The sequence below is a fragment of the Dreissena polymorpha genome, chromosome 4 (assembly GCF_020536995.1).
Source record: "Dreissena polymorpha isolate Duluth1 chromosome 4, UMN_Dpol_1.0, whole genome shotgun sequence".
In the NCBI taxonomy this organism is placed as follows: Eukaryota; Metazoa; Mollusca; class Bivalvia; order Myida; family Dreissenidae; genus Dreissena; species Dreissena polymorpha.
In genome coordinates this window covers 112,647,852-112,666,535 of record NC_068358.1, presented here as the reverse complement: position 1 = coordinate 112,666,535, position 18,684 = coordinate 112,647,852, and the positions used below count along the sequence as shown (strand labels likewise).

The 18,684-nt window shown below is 36.0% G+C and overlaps 1 protein-coding gene and 1 long non-coding RNA gene across 3 annotated transcripts in view; one reads left to right on the top strand and one right to left on the bottom strand.

Annotated features, from left to right (window-relative positions):
- LOC127877519 (protein tumorous imaginal discs, mitochondrial-like) overlaps positions 1–18,684 on the bottom strand; it is a 55,947-nt gene that overhangs the window by 5,000 nt on the left and 32,263 nt on the right. For both annotated transcript variants that reach the window (XM_052423454.1, XM_052423455.1), the window contains exons 4-10: positions 15,554–15,674; positions 14,471–14,610; positions 13,148–13,300; positions 6,600–6,747; positions 4,969–5,033; positions 3,843–3,971; positions 1,992–2,107 (exon numbers count right to left, since the gene is read on the bottom strand). In XM_052423454.1, the coding sequence (XP_052279414.1) occupies positions 1,992–2,107; positions 3,843–3,971; positions 4,969–5,033; positions 6,600–6,747; positions 13,148–13,300; positions 14,471–14,610; positions 15,554–15,674 (872 nt within the window). The remainder of the gene's footprint in view (positions 1–1,991; positions 2,108–3,842; positions 3,972–4,968; positions 5,034–6,599; positions 6,748–13,147; positions 13,301–14,470; positions 14,611–15,553; positions 15,675–18,684) is intronic.
- LOC127877520 (uncharacterized) lies at positions 8,163–10,926 on the top strand. Its single transcript, XR_008048475.1, has 3 exons — positions 8,163–8,486; positions 9,740–9,926; positions 10,342–10,926. It is a non-coding gene; the product is annotated as an uncharacterized LOC127877520 (long non-coding RNA).

The following is an 18,684-nucleotide window of genomic DNA, read 5'->3' as shown; positions in this document are numbered from 1 at the left end:
ATCATGGATCTATCAAAAATGGTTTTGGTTGGTTGAAAAACATGGCTATGGGGTGAGGCATTTTTCCAAATATGGATATAGTAAAACCTTGTTAACAGTCTAGAGGCCACATTTATTGTGTGATCTTCATGAAACCTAGTCAGAAGATTCATCCAAATGATATCTTGGATGAGCTTAAAAATGGCTAAAATGGTTAAAAAACATTGCCCCCAGGGGGCGGGGCATTTTTCCGTACATGGCTATAGCCCTTGTTTACACTGTAGAGGCCACATTTATGGTGCGATTTTCATGAAACTTTGTAAGAATATTTGTCTCAATGATACCTTGGATGATTTGTAAAATTATTCTGGTAAGTTGAAAAACATTGCCTCCAGGGGGCGGGTTTTTTCCTTATATGACTATAGTAAAACCTTTTTATCACTCTAGAGGCCATATTTATTGTCCTGTCTTTATGAACCTTATTCAGAACATTTGTTCTAGTGATATCTTGGACGAGTTCAAAATGGTTCCATTTTGTTGAAAAACATTCCGCTAGGGCATTTTTCCTTAAATGGCTATAGTAAAACATCGTTAACACTTTTAAAGTCACATTTATAGTTCAATCTTCATGAAACTTGGAAAGAACATTTTTTCTAATGATATCTTGGGCTGCACAGAACTAATCAGTTCATTTGTATCTCAGGTGAGCGACTTTGGGCCTTTGAGGCCCTCTTGTTTGTAACATTTGACCTCCCTTTTAGTCACCCTTGAGCCAAGATAAATAAGTTCTAGACATTGTAGTGGTAACACGGTTTTTCAAAGATTTAACATGGTGACCTAGTTTTTAAATGCATGTGACCCAGATTCAAACACAACCCAGATATTTTCAGATAAACATTCTGACCGAGTTTCATCAAGATTGAATCATAAATAAAGCCTCTAAGGTAGTAACAAGCTTGATCTACCATCTAACATAGTTTTTAACACACATGATCCAGATTTAAACTTAATATAGAAAATGTCAAGATAAACATTCTGACTAAATTTTTCAAGAGTCATAAATATTTTTTCTAGAATGGTAACAAGGTATTTGAAAGATTTGTGAGATTGTTGTTGAACACACATCAACCAGTCGAAGTTGGCCTAGATATTGTCAAAATAAACATTTTTACTAATCAATATGCAGTCATAAATTTGGCCTCTAGAGTGGTAGTAAGGTTTTACAAGATTAGAGTTTTTAACCTGGCTTGAAAAAGTGAACATAAACATTTTGACCAGTTTTATCAAGATTTAGTCATAAATGTTGCTTCTACAGAGGTGACAAGGTTTTTCTTCTATATGATCTGGTAACATATTTTTTCTGATGCACATTACCAAGATTCAAACTTGGCTTAGAAACGGTCTAAATATACATTTTGACCATGTTTTATCAAAGCCTGAGTCATAAATTTGGCATCTAGAGTGGAAGAAAGGCTTTTTTAAGACTGGACGCATGGGATCCAGATTAAAACTCAGCCTAGATATTTTCTAGATAAAATTGAGACTTAAGTTTCATCAAGAATTGGCTGAACAATGTGGGCTTTTGAGTGCCAATGAGCTAAAAGTTGGTGATGCACCTGACAAACCGGACACCGAAAAACTACATACATCAGACATTAGGAGATCAAAACTGCTCACTTGTAGAACTTTGTGCTAATGTGAGATAAAAACAGCAAAATACATTCACATAGTTCAGAGTTCTCCATAAAAATTTGAGTAGCCAGTTATATTTTCAAAGTAGCCAGCGTCTAAGAACTAAAACAGGTGTTTTTTGCGCTGTTTTAAACTGATACATTGGGGACAAGTAGCCAAAGCCAGTGAAATCGCCGTCTGCCGATGCTTTCGGAGAACACTGCATATATAATATTTCAATTTCAACAATTACAAATCCGTCAAGCAGTCAACTGAACACAAATTCTTTTGCCTAACATAGCACAGTGCTGTAATGAGGACAACAAATCCACCCCACTCACAGCGGCACTTTGATCTTGAAGTGTATATAGTGGTCTCCATGTCCATAGCTGTTCACCCGGCTGATACCCTTGCCCTGGAACTTCATGCGGTCGTGAGACTGAGAGCCAGCTGGAATCTGAGCATACAAAGAAGTGTGTCTCTTCTCAACAAAAATCCAGTCAAGGCGGAAAGTGTCGTCCCTGATTAGCCTGTGCAGACTGCACAGGCTTATCTGGGATGACACTTTATGTACATGAATTTGCTTCCAAATGAATCATTTCATTGTACTTTTCAATAGTTGGAAACCATGATTACCAATATTCTGCCTTGGGATTTTTAGTCATGCCTTCTCAATTTGAAGTCTTCCAGTGTACAAACATTCTTAATTTTTTTTAGTCTGTCGAAATTCAAATCAAAGAGGATTATGACTAAATGACCCATCATGCAAATAATGGGTCTTATGCCATATGTGACCAGCAAAGCTCAAGACAAGCATGCGCAAATGTACTCTGACTATGTTCTCATGATGTTGCTTAATGCAAGGTCAATTAAAACAAGGGATGTCAGAGGACAGCGCGCTCCACTATTCCAGTGCTTGACAGTATAACGTAAGCCATCATGGATAGGTGGGGGGGGGGGGGTATAATGTGGGTGTGTGGTCATTTAATAGATGATCTTTAAAAAAAAAAGATTTTTTATTATTTTTTTTGGTGGAGGGGGGGGGAATCTGGGGTGGGGCGTGGGGGATAGTTTGGGTGGAGTCCATTGTGGTATGTCAGGTAAGTGTTGTTTTGTCAAAGTATGAATCAAATCTGATCTTAAATAAAGAAGTTATGGCAATTTATGCAAAATTTATTAATTTGACCTTAAAAGTCAAGGTCATTCAAAGGTCAAGGTCAAATTCAACTTGCCAGGTACAGTAACATCATGATAGTAACAAAGTATTTGAAGTTTGAAAGCAATAGCCTTAATACTTAAGAAGTAAAGTGGATCTACATGTAAACACAAAATTAAACAAAATATTCAAAGTTACAAAGACAAAAAAGGGGCAATAATTCCTACAAAATGCTTGATACAGTTGTCTGCTCTTGTTTATAGGTTGGGGTCATGTTGGTAAAGAAGTATGCAAAATATAAAAGCAATATGTCAAGGGACATTGAAAATATTTGAGGTGGTACGCAAACTTTAACATAGAGTTATCAATAATATGCATATTCTAAGTGGAAAAAGGGCCATAATTCTTACAAAATGCTTGATACAGTTGTCTGCTCTTGTTTATAGGTTGGGGTCATGTTGGTAAAGAAGTATGCAAAATATGAAAGCATATGTCAAGGGACATAGGAAATATTTGGGGTGGTACGCAGACTTTATAACATTTGCACGCTCACGCTAACGCCGACGCCGGGTTCATATATAATAGTCAAGCTAATTAGGCTGTAAGGACATTTGAATAACTTCATTTTTATATGCACAGGTAAATAAGATCCATGCATGGAATTGAATTTGAAATTTGGGTCAGAGTACCACATCATGTGGAAGTTTATTACCCATTCATTAGACTGATCAGCAAAATGGCTAATTCTCACTGCTCAGTGTACAAGTTACAAATACTTAAGAAATGCTGAATTTTTTTAATATGTTGACGAGACCATAAGTGCAAGCGGTGTTATTCGGTATACTTTTCCTTCCACATTTTTCATTAGTTTAAAGTACTTGTGTTTAACAGTGCTATCTTTGATTTGTAATTGAAACTAATAAATATATTTAACTGAATAACACACAACCTAATAGTAAATACATGTTTAGACAAGAAGCACTATATCAATGCATGATTTGAGCTTATTCCTGTCAATCCAACTGGTGTAACTGACCTGGACAAGAATGTCTTCGTAAATTCCTGGCACACGTTTTGTGCCCCCCAGAACGGCCTGGGACAATGTTATGGTGACATCACTGTGCACATCTGCACCCTCTCTCCGGAATATGTTGCTTTTAGAAACCTGACACAATAAAGAAAACAAGTAAGTATGGGTCTACAATAAGTAATAACAAGGGACAAAACAGTTTTTTCCTTCGGAAAACCTGGTTAAAAATGTTACACCAAATGTTTAACCTTTGGGGCTTGTAGTTTCAGAAAAGAAGTACAGCAAAAACAATGTTACAGAAATTCTACCTTGAAAAAGGGGCATACATTTTGCTATTGTTAAAGCAAGACAATTAGAGTGCACATGTACTTTATCAAATAAGCATCAATCATATCTTTTAATGTCAAAAGTTGAAAATTTAGAAATTCTCCACACAAATTTGTATCTGCTGCCAGACAAACAGACAGACAGACTGACATATGTCCAAGGGGATTCCAGTTCATTCCCAACAGTATATTTAAGGGTACATAAAATTGAGAGAAAAAATGGGAAACATTGAAGATTATGTTATTATTAGCAAACCATTTTTTAAAAGCATTACTGAAGCAATTGATGCATGATTAACCACTTAGATTTTGGAGCATTTGTAGTTCCTTAGAAAGATAAATTTTATTAAAGACCTTTCTTACTAGATTCAAGTTTTTAAGGTTTCATTTCCAACCCTTAGATACTGATGAGCAGCAAACACATGTTTGCACATAGTCATTTTCACTTTGCTTCTGAGTGGGAAAGGGTTAACAAAAGAAAGACTGTTCAAAAGAAAGAGTAAATGAATTTGTTTCTTTTTTTCACCATGCTGCCATGGTTTGAGCCTCTGGAAAATGTGGCTTAATGCATGTGTAAGTTGTCATCCCAGATAAGCCTGTGTAGTTCCCACAGGGTAATCAAAGATGACACTTTCCGATTTATGATTTTGTTTGTTGAAAGGAATTTTTTTCTATATAAAATCTAGTCTTGACAGAGAGTGTCGTCTCTGATGAGCCTGTGTGGACTGAAAAAGCTGATCTGGGACAACATTTTAGCACATGCATTAAGCCCCCTTTTCCCAGAGTAATACTCCTATCAGTCTTACTCTGAATGTGATGAACAGCTCCTGGTCTCCCACATACTGTCGCACCGTCTGCCCGTCCTCTATACCTGCACCATGAAACACAAGGCATAACAATAGGACATTTGGACCTATTTTGGCAAGTAAAATATTTGCAATTATGAATCTGTATGAAATTATATTTACAACCTTAATCTCAAGAAACGTGCCTTGCACATTTACATCAGTTCTTTTTTTAACTGTTCAAATCTGCTATGTAATATGACTTAGCCAAATGAACACAATCAAGATTTTTTTTTAACAAAATAAAAATTAGACTGAAATATTCACACACTTTAAAGCATTTCATTCAATATTAAGATTAATCAAACTGATTCTTTGGTAGGATGACTGACAATTCTTGTTGATACCAAACCCAATCACAAACCAAAATGAAACAAAAATCTTTCACTTTGTTACAAAAAATTAAGGGAAGTCAGTTTTCTGGAAAGCAGATCAAATTTGCCTGTCAACTGGTCCAGAAAAATAAAAACTGCCAATCCAAAGAAAAAATTGCTGGTCAGAAACATTAAAAGGCAAAATGAAGTAAAATAAATTAAAGAGACAGGGTTTACATGTTTTCTTTAACTGTTGAACACAATATACACTTATTAAATGTATTTCTGATAAAGCAGTTTTTTTGCAATTTTGGGTCCAAAACAATTTTGGTAATGCTGGACTAAATGTGTTATAGTGATTGGTTGACTGATCAACAAGAGGGCCTGGTGGCCATGTTTTTCAACCAACCAGAACCATTTTGAAACTCGTCCATGACATTATTGGGGCAAATGTTCTAAGTTTTATGAAGATGGGACAATAAATATGGTCTCTAAAGTTTTAACAAGGTTTTACTATAGCCATATAAGGAAAAATGCCCCGCCCCTTTGTGGCTATGTTTTTCAATCCTCCATAAAAACTGGACCCATTTTCGAACTCGTCCAAGATTTAATGGGGAAATGTTCTGACCAAGTTTCATGAAGATGGGAAAATAAAGGTGGCCTCTAGAGTGTTAACAAGGTTTTTCTATAGCCATATATATCCGAAAAAGGAAAAATGCCCTGCCACCTGGTAGCCATGTTTTTCAACCAACCGGAACCATTTCGAACTCGTCAAAGATATCATTGGGACAAATCTTCTGACCAAGTTTCATGATGATCAGCAATAAATGTGGCCCTTAGAGCGATAAGAGGGTTTTACTATAGCCATATAAGGAAAAATGCCCCAACCCCTGGCGGCCATGTTTTAAACCAACAGGAACCATTTTCAAACTCTTCCAAGATATCATTCGGACAATTCTTCTTACCAAGTTTTATGAAGATCAGACATTAAATGTGGTCTCTAGAGTGGTAACAAGGCAAATGCTGATGACGGACGACTTACAAAAGGTATTCACAAAAGCACAACGGTGAGCTAAAAACATTTTACCAATGAAACAAAGAGAGACAACCCTGACAATGAACTCGCAAACATTAACAACAAGAGTTGTCTTTCTTATCCAAAACTAATGAAGAAAACTTCTATTCAGTCAGACCCATATTTAACGAATGACCGGATGAACAAATTCGGACATGTCTGAAGGACAGGTAGTTTTTCAGAGGACTGAGAAGTGTTCCAACCTGCAGGTACAGCAACAACAATCTTCTTCCTGCCGAGAACATTGCCCTTGCCCCTGCAGGCCTCACATCTCTTCTTGATGATCTTCTTCTGGCCCCCACACATCCTGCATGTGGAACTCATCATGAACATCCCAGTACTCATAGTCTCCTGTATTGGGAAATGTGCGTTAAGTATTGTCCCCGATTATCCTGTGCAGATGGCGCAGGCCAATTAGAGACTTTTTCCACTTTTATGGAATTGTTTGTTTAAAATAAGTCTCTTCTGAATGAAAATCAATTTTAGGAAGTGTCATCCCCGACTGGCCTGTGCAAACTGCACAGGCTAATCTGGGACGACACTTTAAGCAGATGCAGTAAGTACAGTTTTCCAAGAACAAAGCTCATTAAATAACATATCAGTGCTCAGTTATTGAATACAATGTGGAATAAATACTCATTCACAGGTTGATAAATTATTTGTCAAACCACTCTACTCAGCATACTAACACAAACAAAGCAATTTAGACAACAACGAAATTGTGTTTCTGTCTGCCAAATGGCTTTACATTTTTGTCAGCTGATTTCAGATTTTTAAAAGCAAGTTGTAGACAATTAAACATTTATTTATAATTTATTTAAAACCAACAAGCCTGATTCACGTTCACAGAACACAATACTGATGCTATATTACATTAACTATATACATTTTTCTGCATAGCAATCTGTTAAATACTAAAACAAATCATGAACCATTTTAAAAAGAAAGTAGTCTGGCTACTTAAACGATATGAACGCTAGTAGAAAAAACAGTTTCTGGCATTTTAAATTTGAATAAGTTTCATAATGACAGCAGCCAAATGAGTATTGCTCTCAGAAAACAGAGTTTAATAAATGTGCGTAAATAGAGAATATATGGTTGGTGACTTTTGATATCATGTGATATGAGACGAGTCTGATATGGCGTAGGAAAAGGCGAGGCTTGCCGAGCCTTTTCACACGCCATATCGGACGAGTCTTATATCACATGATATCAAAAGTCACCAACCATATATTCTATTTATTATGCCACATTTTAAAGTAAATAAGAAAATATTCACAAAACAAACAAAAACAAACAACCGCTAAATTCATTGATAAATATGCAAATTAGTAGCAACCTGATTACATCCGCTAGCGTCTATGCATATATATTTACACATAAAAAAATAGTTCGAAAGTAAGCAACAATCAATCAAATTTAAACGCACATAATACAAAAACTAAAGCGAGAAATCGAAACTTAAAAGAACAATTTCTGCACTAAAAACACAATACCAATATTTTTTACAATAACACATTCGACATGTACTTCCAAGAGTACACACCAACCGCTATTTTCAAAGCGAATGTGTAGAGTGAAAATTTCAAACAATAAATACAATAATCAAATGGAACGGGATTTTAACGTAGTGTGCAATTTGGAAGTGATAAGAGTGATTTATTTTTCAACTTGTCTATCTCCGTAATATACGTTTAGTTGTGAGATGTTCACAGTTTACCCCAAAAAACAGGCCTTCACGTGCGAAATCAAAGTGGTGGGGAACGTGTATTTCGAGTCGCTGGAACTAAATAATGAAGCTGCTTTTGTGCAATATTCAGCGACGTTACCAGCTGTGTGTTAGACGAAACGAAAATGCTTTGGTTTTGCATCGTGTTTTGAGACTGTCAGGGTGACATGATGGATTAATTGCTGTTTGACTGACAATAAATGAACATGTTTGTGTTTGGAGATTGCTGAGGTTATTTTCACAATTGGGAAATCCCAACATAAGTTGACTGCCAGTTTGACCACTGATCTGCATAATATCAGTGGGAGAGCATGCTGAATACCGCAGCTTCTGCACCATATGTTTCCTGGCCGAGTGGTTGGTAAGTTTCATTGTTATGTATGCATGCTTAAACACACATGTTTCATTATTTATGCCATTTTTTTACACCCATTCTCATGCTGATGAACCAATGATCAGTGCCAGTTGTTCTACTGTCGCAAACTGTTTATTCAAAATTGTGGAAAAATGAGTTGCGCACTGTTCGAAATTGTGAAAAAATGAGACACGCACTGTACCAAAATTTGAAAAAATGCGTTGTGCACTGTTCAAAATTGTGGGAAACATTAGTTGCCCACTGTTCATTATGATTTCAAAATTGTGGAAAAATGAGTCGCACACTTTTCATAAATTAAATTTTGAAAAAATGAGTCACTCGCTGTGCAAAATTTGTAAAATGAGTTGCTCACTGTTAAAATTTTTGCAAAAAAATATGTCATGCACTGTTCATTCAAAATTGTGGAAAAATGAGTTGCGCACTGTTCAAAATTGTGAAAAAATCATGTCACGCGCTGTACAAAATTTGGAATAATCATTTGCACACTGTTCAAAAATGGGGGACAATTTTGTGGGGCACTGTTCATTCAAAATTACAAAAAAATAAGTTAGAAACTCTTCAAATTGTGAAAACACATGAGTTGCGCATTGTTCAAAATTTGTAAAAATGAGTCGCGCACTGTTCAAAATTTGGGAAAAAAAGGAGTCGCGCACTGTTTATTCAACATGGTGGAAAAATGAGTCGCGCACTGTTCACAATTTTAAAAAAATGAGTTGCACACTGTTCAAAATTGTGAACAAATTGAGTCACGCACTGTTCATAAAAAAAATCACTGTTGAAAACTGTGAACAAATGAGTTGCGCGCTGTGCAACTTTTTTGAAAACATGTGTCGAAAACTGTTCAAAATTGTGTCGCCCACAGATCAACATTGTGAAAAAATGAGTTGCAAACTTTTTTTAAATTGTGAAAATTTGAGTCCCGAACTTCTTTAAATTGTGAAAATTTGAGTCGCAAATTTCTCAAATTAGGAAAACAAACACATATTCCCTTAATAAGCAAAAAAAGCCCCGAGTCCATAATAAAAATATTTTAAGTTAAAAGAAATTCTTAATTATTTTTATATAAAGTGGAGTTTATACATTTTCATTTTGTATTAATAATATTGTGTCTATTAAAGTTGTAATTTGTTCAAGTTGTGCCATAAAAATGTTATTAAAACACTCTATTTTGAAATGTTATCTCCTGTTGGATTTGTTTTATTTTATTATAATATGAAATGTTTTTCTTTTAATGGCAGAAAGTTGCGACCACACATTCCATGGGTGATGATATCTACCAAAATTCTTGGCGGCACAGTTCTACCCTCGTCAGTTGCACTTGTCCGAGTCTTTCTCTGCCTCTCAACCAACTCGAGATATTCCCCCCCCCCCAACTGCATCCCGGCACAGCTTCACATCAACCCATCTAATTAATTTGTGGGAAAGGTAATACTTTTTTGTCGACAAATTTATTTTTGAGAGTATTTATGCAATTGTTTTATCTGAACATGTTATAAATCTATATGTCACTATATTTATAAAGTTTCAATTTTAATACAAATTATATATCTGGATTTTTATTTTTAACCCTTTGCATGCTGGGAAATTTGTCGTCTGCTAAAATGTCGTCTGCTGAATTTGTAAAATAAGCATTTTCTTCATTTTTTTCAAAGATTACTATCAGAATAGCAAACAGTTTGGATCCAGATGAGACGCCACGTTTTGTGGCGTCTCATCTGGATCCAAACTGTTTGCAAAGGCCTTCAAAATTCGGTTCCAGCACTGAAAGGGTTAAAGCAGTTATGCAATGAATGTTTGATGATGTTTTTTTTTTCTAAAGGAATCTTTATTTTATTTTCAGGTTGACCACACAAATTTCCTGTTTGGTTGTGGAGATAGAATCTTTTTTTTTTGGTGAAAGTTTGATTTCAGACACTTAAAAATTGAAATTGTCATGTATTATTAGGCATGGCAGGCATTAGCAAAGCATCTCAATCAAGTATTAATTATTTTACTTTGTCAATGTTAATTCATTGTGTATGCTATTCACCTGTTTGCCTTGCTTTTTATAAGAATGACACAAAAAAGGAAAGCATTTGTAAAGTATTAGTTATTTTTTTTTTATATAATCTTAGACGAGATGTTTAGTGAATATTTGTCATAAATTCTTCTTTAACTTGATCAAATCTGTCATATTTTATTTAAAACGTGTTAAGTATATTTGTGTTACTTTTTAAATGTTTATCATTACTGTTTTAAATTGTGTTCATCTGCAGCCAATGAATGGTAGGCTAGCGGTGCACATTTGTATAGACGAGTTAACGCGTGACGTCACACGCACCTGCAAAGTTTAGACTCCGCCCACTGGTTGGCAAAAAGAGGTGGAATTCTTATAAGCGCATATAGAGAAGGTTGACATTATCATCGTTTTTATTGATACTCATGAACTGTATCAAATATAATTTTACTAATGTCTGAATAAAACATAAGCATGCGTGGAAATTCATTTTTGGAACGATTATATTGTTGTCATTATTTGTGCTTACTAAAAACCAGCTATGGAGTGGAACGTACACTATCTACGAGCTCGTTATGTGGTTACCACAAAAATCTCTACTAAACGCATCTTCACGTCCATTTTAGATACAAAATTTCAAAAATGGAAATTCTTTTAGAATAAATTAAATTTAATGAAAAAACACAAATAAGGATGAAAACAAACATCAAATAGATCGCTTTTTGTGCGCAACATATAGTAACTGATTTTAATCTTAATATATCTGTACAGACTTACCTTGTTACACAACAAATAAATTAATAAATCTCATTGTTTTATTTAATTGTGCACACCAATTTTAAAACTATTATCTCGTTATGATCGGAGACTGCCCAGACAATTACACAGAAAACATGCCGGTGTCATAAACATAGTGACCAATACTTTAATTGGGTCCCTGCATAGACCACATGTGGCAGACTTTATGATACCTCCATGCCATCTCTTGGCATATTGAGCAGTCATATTGAGCAAGCCAAATATTAAAGCCAAAATACGTAACATTTGCTTTAGTAAATAATTTAACATATTAAAAAAAGAAGATATTTGTCTGAAACGGATTAACAAGAACATGCGTATTTATATGTAAGCCAGTTTAATCATAATAATACAGTGCTTTATAACTTTAAATTTAAAATATTGTTCAATATTACTGCTACACAATTGATGTATTTACCGCGGGTACCAGCAAATGTAAACTCGTCAATTTAGTGTAAAGATTGTACGTTCTTGCATTGCACGTAACACCATCATGAAACCAAGCAATCACAATGGATAAACAATATTTGTGTAAAATAAATTAAATTACTATATATATTTATCATAAAATGTTAGATTGTTAAATGTATCACTCCTTATTACTTGTTAAGAGATTTCAATATACATGCAAAGACAGTTCAATTTGCACAAGATGCAGGTGTTATTTTCATTTGTATATTAAAATTTATTAATATTGTAATTCAATGGAAACGAAACGAAAATTCATTCTATGGAAAAGAAAATTACCACAACATTTAACGATTGTAATGTATTCCGTTTTTAATGGCTTTGTTTTATAATTGATCAAATGCGCCTCTTATAATACACTTTCGATCGCTGATGAGCAATAACAATATCCACACCGTTTATAGTTATAATCAAATTAATATATGTTTTATAAGTTTTTAAATATCATTTTTTAAAGTCTTACTATAAAAAAGAATACGGCTAATTTATTGTTTTGTTGTGTGGTATTGTCAGTATTTAGTCTTCCGACCACGTTTACTCTGATGCTAATAACTAATTTGTATTTTTATAAAGAAGAAATTATACATATGATGATACATTTATTTATTGGTACTAAATATGATATATTTGCACTATTGTATAAGAGTTGTAATGTTTATTTCGGATTTTTTATCGTTAAATTGACTAAACAAAAGCCCTTTATACATGTTTTACGTTACTGTAACCAGTGTTTTTGCCAACCAGTCAGTGCGCATGCGCGAAAAATCCCGAATGTAAACAATAACAATTAACTCGTCTATTTGTTTAATTTTTTTCCATTGATTAATGCTCATTTAATTTATATTTCCCTATAGATATATACTTAATAAAGTGTTAGTTTTGTTTAAAAAACAACTTATTGTTTATTAATGTTCTAACTTCTGAATAAAATATGAATCGCTGTTTGTTTCCATTTAAATCAAAGAAGCGACATACCACGCCTACAAAAAAGTAGTTCTCAGAATGGGCGGGGCTAAAACATGGAACGCTAAAAAAATCATTGAGTAAACCAAATATGGGCGGAGTTTTAAACGGATATTGATGGGCGGAGCTTAAAACTGTTATCGGATGGGTGTTCGATAACACTTTAAAATATCATGTCAGCGTCTCCAACGTAAATGCGCTGTCGTGGCATAATAAAGTGCTGTCCCATATTAGCACATGCAGTCCGCACATGCCAACAGGGTTAGCCTAAGATATTTTTCGCTTAAAAAAGTCTTTTCTCAGCAAAAATCCAGTTTCGTCAGAAAGTGTCTAAGTGCACAGGCTAATCTGGGAAGGCACTTTAGCACATGCATTAAGCCCAGTTTTCCCAGAATGCGTCTCCTATAATAAATGTGCTTACCACACCGGTTCCCTGACACTGGGGGCAAGTCTCTGGGGTGTACCCGGGAGCAGCCTTGGTTCCCTTACACACTGCACACTTCATCTTGGTGTTTAACTCAATCTCCTTGTTGACACCGCGACACGCCTCTTGGAACGTCACGTTCATTAACACCTGCAGTGAACAGAGTGAAACGCTATGTAGTAAAGTATAGTATGAGGGTGATTGTGAAAACACCTCAGGGGTGGTATATACTGTATAATCAGTACTATTCTTGAGGTATTAATATTCTTTATTTGACTGATATACACATTTTACACAAACACAATGGAAAATGACCCACACAAATTTCTCAAATTTTTCCCCAGTATCAGTAAACCACACACAAACATGTCCAGGAATTTGTCATGGCGATGATTACAAATGATTTAATGCAACAGATCTATTGAATTAAGGAATGGTTTGCAAAGCGAGCTTGAAACTGAAAAGGATAAAATGGGTGAATGAAGTTGAAATCACAATACTGAGGTATACATGCTGCAACACTTTTTAACATACAAGTTAAAGGGAATGGACTGACATACACACATACTGACACACTGACGGACAGTTCAACTGCTATATGCCACCCTACCGGGAGCATAAAAACTCACTCATATTAAAAGTTGCACTTCGGCAATGCAAAGAAATAAAACTCCTTAGCAGAAAATATTTATTCAAAATTTACTATTACAGTGCATATGTTCACTGAAGCCACTTGACATTTTCTGTAAGACACGAGCCTCCTTCTGTGAAAACCAGGCTTAATGTATGTGGGTTAAGATCGTCCCAGATAAGCCTGTGCAGTTTGAACAAGTTTATCAATGATGAAACATTCCACTTGAATGGAAATGTTCAGTTCTAAGGAAGTCTCTTCTTAATGAAATTACCGTCTTGGCAGAACGTGTTGTCCCTGATTAGCATCTGCAGACTGCAAGGCTAATCTAGGACAAGATTTTACCCGCATACATTATGACCTCTCATTTAAATAAAATTTATATGAGCAGTGCTCTGTAAAAAAGGGGTTTCATGCTTATGCGTAGTGTTGTCCCAGATTAGCCTGTGCAGTCCGCACAGACTAATCAGGGACGACACTTTCCACATTAACTAGATTTTTGTTAAAAGAGACTCTTAAAATGAAAAATATAATAATAGCAGAAAGTGTCATCCCTGATTAGCCTGTGCGGACTGCACAGGCCATTCTGGTACGACACTTTAGGCACATGCATTTTAAAACCCCCTTTTCCAAAGCACAGCTCATATGTAAGAAACAGTCCTCAATTCCATATGCCATATGAGACCCACCTCTGAAGCAGGACTGTGGCCCCACACTGAATCCTCAAAGTCCTCCGCCTGTGCCTGCCGAAAGCCCCCAAACCCCGCATTGCCAAACATCTGACGGAAAAGGTCTTCTGCACTTACGTTGCTACGGAAATTTTCAAACCCTAGAGAAACACATTAAATAAAATGAATCTTATCATAATGGGTGCAAAATAATCTGTTGCTATGTATATAGTATAAAATTATTAACACATCTGATAAACATTACAAACTCTTTATAACATCAAAAACAAGGGGGCAAATTATGACCATGAAACGCTTCCCAGAATTCACACTGTGCTAACTCTGGGCCTCGTGGTTTCAGAGGGGATGATTTTTATGTAATAAAGTCTATATATACAAAGTGACTCCATTCAGGCGTGGTCAGTTTTTATCATAGGGTCAAAATTTAATCAAACTTTATACAGGACCACAACATGATGCTGCAAAACAAATATCAAGGCTCTCATGCCGTTTTAAAATATGTTTAAAACAGTTGCTACTTACATAAAAGGGTTGAACTTATCATATACTGACATCAACGCTGCGAATTCCCACTCAATAATTTACACTAAGTTTTAATTAAAATATAAGGCTTATGGCAGCTTCTTTAACATCAAATCAATTAAACAATTACAAAGAGTTCAGCATCACTATTATGACCAAACAAAACAATATATGAAATGTTAAATGTGATTAACTAATTAATTACCTGCATCATGCAAAAATGGGTCTAATGCAATATGAGGCCAGTGTAGCGCAAGACCAGCCTGTGCATCTATGTGGTATGGTCAGGAGCTAGCCTGGCCGTTAATGAGACCACAAACCTTGCCTGACATTAAGCGGGACGTGCATCTCCTGTCCAGACTGCGCAAGTAAAAAAGCTGGGCTGGAGCAACGGTAGCCTAAGACACATTTTGCATTAAGCAGGTAAAATAGTTCTGCATCTTGATACTTATGTAATAATTAAGTGTTCAGCGTCATTCTCAAAAGACTATTGAAAGTATATGTCTAAATATCTCTATTGGTTTTAATAAATCCCAGAATCCTTCAGTCTCAGAGACCCACCTTGCCCCTGGAAGGGGCCGCCACCATATCCAGCCCCTGGCCCCGCCCCCTGACCTCCCATCCCAGCCCCTGACATCCCAAACGTGTCATACTGACGCCTCTTGTTGTCATCACTCAGCACCTGTAATAGGAACAAGAGATTTTGTGTAAAACATGTATGCCTTACCTCAGCAGTGTACATGTATGCCTTACTTCAGCAGTGTACATGTATGCCTTACCTCAGCAGTGTACATGTATGCCTTACTTCAGCAGTGTACATGTATGCCTTACCTCAGCAGTGTACATGTATGCCTTACCTCAGCAGTGTACATGTATGCCTTACTTCAGCAGTGTACATGTATGCCTTACTTCAGCAGTGTACATGTATGCCTTACCTCAGCAGTGTACATGTATGCCTTACCTCAGCAGTGTACATGTATGCCTTACCTCAGCAGTGTACATGTATGCCTTACCTCAGCAGTGTTTTTTGTCACCATTTTGGGAATGGGGCTGAGTCCCTTTGAAATGTGAACAAGAGATGTGTTTGTCAGAAACATGTTGCCCCCTATTGCGCCGCTTTGAAGCCATATATTTGACATTTGACCTTGATGATGACCTTGACCTTTCACCATTCAAAATGTGCAGCTCCATGAGATACACATGCAGGCCAAATATCAAGTTGCTATCTTCAATAATGCAAACGTTATTGCAAAACTTTAACCAAGGTTAAAGTTTTAGGACACACACAATGAATGACAGACAGACAGACCAACATTAGCACCGTATAACGGGTGCGAATGCTCGACTATGGATGCGATTTTGAACAAGAGCACCGCCTTGCGGGTGCAGACCGCTCATCTATTTTCTTTTTAAAGGTGAAGGGACTCTCATTTTCAATCACAAAGGAGGGAGGAGTGGAGTGAAGAGGGGTGTATAGTGTGGGGTTGTGGACATTTATTACATTATCTTCCAAAAAAGCGAAAAAAAAAAAAAAAAAAAAAAAAAATCGGGGGGGGGGGGGGGGGGGGGGGGGGGGGGGGGGGGGGGGGGGGGGGGGGGGGGGGGGTTTTGGGTGCGATGGTTGGACGGTATTTCAAACATAACCGTTTTAAAAAAAAAATGGGGGGGGTATAGTGTGAGGGGTGTGGTGATAATTTGTGAGATGATCTTAAAAAAAAAAAAAAAAAAAAAAAAAAAATCAAAAACAAAAATTGGGGGGGGGGTGGGGGGGGGGTGGGGGTATAGTGTGAGGGTGTGGTGGTCATTTGTGAGATGATCTTAAAAAAAAAAAAAAAAAAAAAATTAGGGGGGGGGAGGGGGAGGGGGGGGAGGGCACGGGGGATGGTTTGGGTGAAGTCTATTGTGGTATGTCAGGTAAGAGTAGTTTCATCAAAGTATCAATCAAATCTAATCATAAATAAAGAAGTTATGGCAATTTTAGCAAAATTTAATAATTTGACCTTGAGAGTCAAGGTCATTCAAAGGTCAAAGTAAAATTCAAGTTGCCAGGTACAGTAACCTCATGATAGCATGTAAGTATTTGAAGTTTGAAAGCAATAGCCTTGATACAATTTAACCATATATTAAAAGTTACTAAGTCAAAAAAGGGCCATAATTCCATAACAATGACAACCAGAGTTATGCAACTTGTCATTTTACTGTACCCTTATGATAGTTTGTGAGTGTTCCAAGTATGAAAGCAATATCTATGATACTTTAGGGGTAAAGTGGACCAAAACATAAATCTTAACCAAATTTTAAATTTTCTAAGTATAAAGGGCCCATAATTCCGTCCAAATGCCAGTCAGAGCGACATAACTTTGCCTGCACCGTCCCCTTATGATAGTTCATAAATCTTGCAAGTATGAAAGCAATAGCTTTGATACTGTAGGAATAAAGTGGACCTAAACACAAAACTTAATCAAAATTTCAATTTTCTAAGTATAAAAAGGGCACATAATTCTGTCAAAATGCCAGTCAGAGTTACATTACTTTGCCTGCACAGTCCCCTTATGATAGTTAGTAAGTGTTGCAAGTATGAAAGCAATAGCTTTGATGCTTAAGGAATAAAATGGACCTAAACACAAAACTTAACCAAAATTGTCAATTTTCTAAGTATAAAAAGGGCACATAATTCTGTCAAAATGCATGCCAGAGTTATCTAACTTTGCCTGCCCAGTCCCCTCATGATAGTAAGTAAGTGTACCAAGTTTGAATGCAATAGCATTGATACTTACTGAGAAAAGTGGAACTAAACGCAAAACTTAACCAAAATTTTCAATTTTTTAAGTATAAAAAGGGCACATAATTGTGTCAAAATGCACGCCAGAGTTATCTAACTTTGCCTGCCCAGTACCCTCATGATAGTAAGTAAGTGTACCAAGTTTGAATGCAATAGCATTGATACTTTCTGAGAAAAGTGGACCTAAACGCAAAACTTAACCGGACGCCGACGCCAACGCCAACGCCAACGCCGACGCCAAGGTGATGACAATAGCTCATAATTTTTTTTCAAAAAATAGATGAGCTAATAAATGAAAGCTTGTCAGAATTTTTTTTTTTAGAGGTCACAGTGACCTTGACCTTTGACCTAGTGACACAAAAATGGGTGCGGCGTGTAGATCTCATTAAGGTGCATCTATATATGAAGTTTCAAAGTTGTAGGTGGAAGCACTTTGATTTTAGAGCAAATGTTAAGGTTTTATCATGGCAGACGACAAGCTGGCTATGACAATACCTCAAATTTTCTCGGAAAACAGCCAAGCTAAAAACAATATGCCACGGATCTTTCGATCCGGGGGCATAAATATCTTGTTTTTACTTCAATTGGGAAATAAGTGTTATTTTTGGCCCAAAAATGCTTTAAATGAGAATAAAAGTGCTATATATATTACATTTATTAAGGTTTAATAAGAGCTTGATGGGTGATGAACTTATTATTTAGACTTATAAAAACAAATTATATTTTGTTTCAAACCTTCGATTGTGAATATATAATTCCCATTGGGGAAAAATATATATAATTTTTCCGTAGGGAATGGGGTCCTTCTTCAAGCCCAAAACTTGACAGCAAAATACCCACTGCCTCCTAAACTTATAATAAATGATTAGCGCTCTGTGAAAACTGGGCTCAATTTATGTGCCTACATTGC